The 7,370-nt window shown below is 31.8% G+C and overlaps 1 protein-coding gene across 1 annotated transcript; it reads left to right on the top strand.

Moving 5' to 3' along the window:
- The first annotated feature begins 583 nt into the window (after positions 1-583).
- On the top strand, positions 584-7,370 carry LOC107888567 (putative deoxyribonuclease TATDN1). Its single transcript, XM_016812721.2, has 17 exons — positions 584-725; positions 813-1,053; positions 1,311-1,381; positions 1,506-1,606; positions 1,905-1,962; positions 2,058-2,101; positions 2,215-2,295; positions 2,758-2,828; positions 2,934-3,044; positions 3,222-3,304; positions 3,569-3,785; positions 3,969-4,047; positions 4,268-4,329; positions 4,429-4,528; positions 4,648-4,689; positions 6,246-6,338; positions 7,139-7,370. The coding sequence occupies exons 2-17, from the start codon at positions 1,043-1,045 to the stop codon at positions 7,142-7,144; spliced, it is 1,230 nt and encodes a 409-aa protein (XP_016668210.2). The 5' UTR covers positions 584-725; positions 813-1,042; the 3' UTR covers positions 7,145-7,370.

Raw genomic sequence — 7,370 nt, 5'->3', positions numbered from 1 at the left:
CAAATCGATCAAATTTATCTTTTGTACTTTTCAAAATTTAAAATTTTAGTAATGATCACTCAAATGATAGCAATTATATATGTTTGGTTAAATTCTGCTATTAGTCTTGATATTGTGCGTAAAGTTGTAGGTTGAGTTCATGTTATCCAATTAGATCATTCTTGGTCCCTATACTTTTCGACTTTTGAAATTTTAATTTTGACACAAATGACAACCATTAAATCCGTAACTGGCTTTTTGTGAATAATATGTTTGTTACATTAGATTTTAGAAATAGCAAAACTTAATGAGTTTAATAGCTACCATTTAATTAATACTACAATTTCAAAATTTCAAAACTACAATGACTAAAAATAATAAAATTAAAGTAAAATGACTAAATCCACAATTTACATATAATTCAATGACTAATAGAAAAATAATAATAATTAAAAATATTTAACTTATTTATATTTAAAAAATTAATAAATATCAAATGAAAATAACATGTATATATTTATAAAAAAAATTAAAATAATATCATTAGGTTTAAGTAAATTTACGTTAAGTATTTATAAATTTAATTGGAAATTTAACTTAAACGGGTCGTTTTCCATTTACATTTTCGCCAAAACCCTAGCATTTGCCTCAACACATTTTTATCGCCTCAGACTCTCTGTTTTTACTAGTTTCTGATTCTTCACTTTCATTACCTCAAACTCTCGCAGTGATGAGACCTCCAAGAGGTAAGTAACCAACGTCTCTTACGTTTCCTATCATTTTTAGTTACAGACTCTCGTTATGGCATTCCTAATGGTTTAATCATGTTTCAGGCCGTGGTGGTGGTGGGTTTAGGGGCAGAGGTGATGGTGGAAGAGGGAGAGGAAGAGGAGGTGGTGGAAGAGGTGGTGATAGGGGTGGTAGTGCCATGAAATCCCGCGGCGGTGGCTGTTGTCTGAGCAAAGAACGCAGGAGATACTTTGTATCATTCAACCTTCTTTGGTTTCTGAACAAAATCGACAAAATATTATTGCTTACTTTCAGAGGCTAATCAAAGGTTACTATGGGATTGAGGTAAAGTTAATTTTCCTTCAAATTTTTAGCCCTGGGTTGTAAAATGGTCTCATTTCTGTGTGTTGGTGTTCCTTGTATAACTGGACAAATTCTAGAAATTGTTTGCTTTGTCAAATGCCTTTTTAGGAGTGAAGACTTTTATGTGAACGTTACACCTAGGGAAATTCAATTCCAAAGTTTTCCACATTGAAGCATAATAAACTAGCCTCTGAAATTGGTGCCTTCATAAAAGATTGCTCTGTCAAATGCCCTTGTAGGAACATCTTCACAGGTATCCGTTTCAATTTTTCTGTCCCAAAATACACAGATATCGCCGTCAACTTCACAGGTAACTCTTTCACACATTTCATCGAATAGGTCATGCTCTATTCCGATCTTTTTCTTCAATTCATCTTTCTTTCTCAATCTGTGCTTCTTATTCTCCACTTGGATTATCCTTTATTCGCACACAGATGGCATGTTTAAAGGCATTTATAACGGCAAGCAACATCACGTTTCTGATATTGCTACTGTTCTGAGTCGAGCTTGGAACGCTGGCGTCGATCGAATTATCGTCAGTTACCCCATCTTTCATATTCTCTTTGCATTTTACTATGTTTGGTTATTGAATTATTGTAATAGTTCAGTTCCATTGGAAGCTTAGAGTTTTAGTGAGCTCGTGGACTCTTAATAAAATTGAGTTCATTTCTTTATGAAATTATTGAGATGGTATTTTAATTTTCTGAACCCCGAATGAAAGTATTTTCTCTGAAGCGGCTGGAAATATTTTCGACTTGTACAAAAGAATAATGAGTTTCAATTTTTTATGTTGATGGAAATGTATAATTCATGGTAATAAATTTGTTGTGCAGGTTACGGGTGGTTCCCTTGAGGAGTCAAAGGAAGCTCTTGCTATTGCAGAAACTGATGGTCTATTTATAGTGCTTTATTTGTTGCAACGTCTGCCTTTTATTTTGCTTTAGAATGTGTTTTGCTCATTGTCGAAGGTTTGATATTCATTACAGGGAGGCTTTTCTGCACAGTTGGAGTGCACCCAACTAGATGCAACGTTAGTCTTATTTCTAGAAACGTTGTCTTTGGTCCTTTTGTTTTTGGATTACATGTTTAACTGTGTGGTTTGTCAGCAAAATTTGTCAACATGGCTTCATATATTTTATTTAGGAGTTTGAAGAGAGTGGGGATCCTAAAAAACATTTTCAAGCTCTTTTGGCATTGGCTAAGGAGGGAATTCAAAAAGGGAAGGTGTGTTTTCCTTATTGGTCATTGAACTTTAAATTTAGCGACATTTTAGATTTTGCATTCTCATTCTGGCCTGTTGATGTGAGATGTGAACACTTGTGGAAATTTATACATTCAGATGTTTGAATTTCAGCTGTTAGCTGCTTTCTGTGCAGAATTGTTGTTTAGACAATTGAAAGATCTTAGAACATACTAGTGCTCTGTTTTCCCTTCTTTCTTTTCATATGTACTTTCTTCATACCTTCTCGTTCATTTAATTGTTTCCCTAGCATGTATGTAGGATTTCTATTGGAGGAAAAATAATAACGCAATTTATGTTATTAATTGCTAGGATAAAGTAGTTTTCTTTTAATCAGTTTATATAGGTCCAAAAAGATCTAGTAACCTATTGCATATCTACATTTTATCAGGATTGTAATCTTAGTCTTACTATAGTTAGATACTATGAATTTTGCCTTAACTTAGGTGGTTGCAATTGGTGAATGTGGATTGGATTATGACAGGCTTCACTTTTGCCCACCAGAAGTTCAAAAGAAGTAAGTGGCTGCCATGAGAAAGGATTATGCTCCTTCTCTTATTTTATATTTGTTTGTTTTCTTCTGTATAATTAAACATTTCTAACTTTTCTTTGCCAAAACTAGGTATTTTGAGAAGCAGTTTGAATTAGCATATGCCACAAAGCTGCCCATGTTTCTGCATATGCGTGCAGCTGCAGAAGATTTCTGTGAAATTATGGAACGAAATATTAACAAGTTAGATTTCTGAATCTTTCCTACACTAGTGAAAATCTCTTCATTTTTGTGCCTGCTAGCACTGTAAACCATCTTTGTTCTTGAATATGAAAAGAATATTAGTTAATTGGTTTATAGTTAACGTGTAAATGCTGAAGTCTGCTGTTTTTTTTTTGTTTTTTTTTTTCACTTTGAAAGGTTCACTGGTGGGGTTACTCATTCATTTACCGGTAGTGCTGAAGACTGTGATAAGCTTCTCTCATTTCATAACATGTATATAGGTGAGAATGCAACTTATACACGCCATCTTCACCAAACAGGTCTTGTTGCTATGCATGCAGTGATATGGCATCTGCTGGCTACCTTGTATCTTCCAACTATTGTCTTTTTATTCAGGCGATAGCTTTGAGCACACTTACATTTCTTCACTCAGTCAAACAAGTTGATTGAAATGATATTTCCTTCTTGTTTGAAGTCATTCATTGCTATAGATATATTGGGCTCCTGTAAACCTAGCGAGTCTTTTAGCTTTGGTTATTTTACAGGTGTAAATGGATGCTCTCTGAAGATGGCTGAAAATCTTGATGTTGTGAGGGGCATACCTGTTGAAAGAATGATGATTGAGACTGATTCTCCATATTGTGAAATCAAGAGTACTCATGCTGGGATTAATTTTGTGAAATCCTTATGGCCTTCTAAGAAGAAAGAGAAGTATGACAAAGAGTGTCTTGTTAAAGGGCGTAATGAACCTTGTTTAGTGCTGTGAGTGAAACTGCTTTTTCCAGTGTAGCAGAATAACTAATAATTTTTTTCTTAACTTAAAAATTTTTACTGAAAATATATTATTCAGGAAACTTTTTTGAAAATATATATATGTGTACTTTTGCATGAGTTATATATATATGTATATACATTTTTCAAATATTTAACACAATGTTTTTGCAGTGTTAAAGCAACAATTGAGAGGTACAAAAAGGCTTCTGATTCCTCCAATACTGGGTCAGTTGCTGAAGTTAATGCTCAGGTATTAACTCACTTAATCTTCATTGTTTTCTTTTAGCGAGTCCCTTTAATTTCAATTTGCATTCAAATAAGTCCTTAATTTTAACATTTCTCTAGAGAAGCTGTGAACCTTTAATATAAATAGTTCTTTGCTTGACTAGCTTTTTACTACCTGGTTTTGTTAACTCCTTGGTTTACTTAATAAAATTTCTTTGGTAATGCCACGCGGATGTAAATCTCAGTTCTATCAGCAAGAAGCTGAGAAACTCCGAAATCAAATCCGGAATTTGCAGAATACAAACAGGTTACTTCCTCATGGCTTTAATTTATTTTCATCATATATAATTTTATTTCGAAACCCTTGTTGTTTGACAGAGCTATATGCATATATATATGTTTGCAGGCACATGCTGGGGGAGTCCGTAGGGGGATTGCCTATGAAAGAGCTTAAGAGCTTGGAGAGTCGTTTAGAAAAAGGAATTAGCAGAATCCGTTCCAAAAAGGTATCTCATAATAATTTATGTAATTAAAAAGAGTCCCTTTAAGATGATTAATAATTATTATTATTGCTACTGACAAATTTTCCTTCTCCTTTAATTTATTCCCCTCTAAACTCTACCAGAATGAGCTGTTGTTTGCTGAAATAGAGTATATGCAGAAAAAGGTAAGTATCTTTTTCTGTTCTTGTTGCTCTTCACATCGCTATTTAATCCAAAACTGATATTTTGTGTTTTCACAATTCCTAGCTGCTGCTAGTTTTCACTCTCACGCCTAATATTTCTTATGCTTCTCAACACTCAATATCTATTTCTCACTTATACTTCTTTTTTCTTTGCTCACTTATACACACTACACATCTAAACGTGTATGTATATAGGCTATATAAAACGACTTAGAGGCTTAACCTTGCTGCCATACTTTCAGCAAGCTACCACCTTGCTTAGGTTCTTGCCACATTGTTTCTATCCATGCATTGTCAATTTAAAACCATTTATAACTTTCCACCTAGCAAGCCAACTTATCAACTTATCTCTATGATTAGCCGACCTTGAAGTGGATTTGACTTTTAACACTTCCCCTCAAATCCAGCTTTTTCATTATATGTTTTTCTTTTAAGTTTGTGGAATATGTTTGTCTTCAGTGAATTTGTAAAAAATATCTGTTAATTAATCTTTCGTCTTGCAATTGACTAGCTGAACGTTTTTATTCTTCACCTTTTCCCAAATAAAATGTTATTTTATATTAATATGCTTGTTTCGGCTGTAAAACACTAGATTCTGTGTAAGAGATAATGTAGATTTGTTGTCAACATAAATTGTAATTGAATCTTTTTGTGTAAGAGATAATTCATTCAAAATATTCTTTAACCAAATTGTTTGACAAGCACCTATATATTCTACTTTAAATGTTGAGAGTGCTATTGTTTGTTTTTCCTTTGATGACCTTGAAAATGTTGCAAAGCCAATATGGAATAAATATCTAAAAGTGCTTTTGCGATCATCCAAGTCTACCATAATCACTATCTGAGTAAATTACTTTAATATCAAAGTAATTTACAATAAATTGGTTATATTATCATGATTTTAACATTCTTGTTTTAATCATATAGTTTATATTAATTTTAGGTATTATTTTGATTAACTTTAGTTTGTTTTATGATTTTTAAATATTATTTGATAAAATTCTAAAATATTTTTCATAAATATTTCCAAAAAAAAAAAGAAAAGTTTTTCAATTAAACCCTCTTTTGTATCTAAGGAAGCCGCAACAACAACTAATTAATATTTATTTTCTTTTAATGCTGCTTGTTCCTGAATTTTCCAGGAAAAAGGAAGAAAAATCATTAAACTGTTATATTTTTTAAAAAATATCTGACTTGCTGACTGCAGCAGTAATATAATTATTGCTAACACAATCTCAGAAAATTTTTCCTTATTAAGAGGTAGAGTTAATCCATAAATTAAATTCGAAATTGAAGTTAACTAAAAATTATATGCTATTAAGAGGTAGAGTTAATCCACATAAGTCATATGCTGTTGGGCACTTGGCAACAACTTCTGTTTGTGCTATTATACTGATATTAAATTTTCAGCTGCATCTTTGCCGTTGTTCCCGTGCAGTTAAATGGTATTTATTGCATATTAGTATATGTACTTAAGCAGCAAATATACCTTAAAATCATCTTGAGCTCATTTCGGTTATTTTGGAATTTGATTTCAGGTTAAAATAGTGAAATGCACTGTGAATGACATACCGGTGGACATCTCTTTCAATCAAACGGCTGGTCTATCTGCACTTTGCTTTCTGGAGAAGGTATCATCTAATCATATCCAACATTGATATGTTTAGAATCCGTTTCCATTCCAAACATTGTGGATGTGGTAATCATAATTCATATAATTCACTTGATGCAAAAGATGATTCAAAAGTATAATTCTAAATGGTACATTGTTTCATTTTCTGGCATTAAATTCTAAATGGGCATATAATTCACTTGATGCAAAAGATGATTCAAAAGTATAATTCTAAGGAGCTTAAATACTGTAAATTCTGCATGTAATGAGGTATATCATTAATGTTGTTGATGCATGTAAATACTGTAAATTCTGCATGTAAATGGGCATATAATTCACTTGATGCAAAAGATGATTCAAAAGTATAATTCTAAATGGTACTTTTGTCGAAACAAATTCTAATTCTTGCATATATGATTAATAACATGATTAATAACATGATTAATGGTTCTTCAAATTTTCCAAATGTGTCTTCAAAGTGCTCGAAAATGTCATATTAATGTTGTCCATATATGATTTGAATGCTGGAAATTTACAGCATTTAATTCCCTGCTTGAAGTTGATTAAACCATGCTGTAAATGCAAACATTTATATGCTGTTCACATGCTAAATTAACCATTAGTGAGCTTAAAATTGATCTATTTGAATGTGTTAAATTCATTGTTCAATGCGATGTTATTTCTGCTAATGTATTGAGTATATTAAGTTGTGCAATTTGATGTTATATGTGGCGTTAATATTGACTTGTTAATTGCATATTTTATTATTAATTTGATGTTATATGTGTCATTCATTAACTTATTTTTCTTTTTTCTCAGGTTTGAGTTTTTGGTGGATGCATAGTCCAGGATTAGCTGAATTCATGCATAGTGACTTGTTTAAGCTAACTGATTATCTTAAAGTGTGCATTCTATCATTATTTTGTTCTATTTGTATTTTGTTATATTTCTGGTGTAGTATGATAAGTGCAGTATTTTGTTTGGCGGGATATATTTATATCATAGATTATTATTCTTTTCAATATTTTGATAATGAATTTTAATTTTTTTT

The sequence above is a fragment of the Gossypium hirsutum genome, chromosome A09 (assembly GCF_007990345.1).
Source record: "Gossypium hirsutum isolate 1008001.06 chromosome A09, Gossypium_hirsutum_v2.1, whole genome shotgun sequence".
In the NCBI taxonomy this organism is placed as follows: domain Eukaryota; kingdom Viridiplantae; phylum Streptophyta; class Magnoliopsida; order Malvales; family Malvaceae; genus Gossypium; species Gossypium hirsutum.
The sequence above is the reverse complement of the archived record's forward strand: the minus strand, read 5'-3'. Positions and strand labels throughout refer to the sequence as shown.

Bases quoted from the DNA above. Each gene is read 5' to 3' on its own strand.
- LOC107888567 (XM_016812721.2), top strand. The intron at 3,786-3,968 runs GTGAGTGAAACT...ATGTTTTTGCAG, and splicing joins AATGAACCTTGTTTAGTGCT to TGTTAAAGCAACAATTGAGA. The intron at 4,330-4,428 runs GTTACTTCCTCA...ATATGTTTGCAG, and splicing joins AATTTGCAGAATACAAACAG to GCACATGCTGGGGGAGTCCG.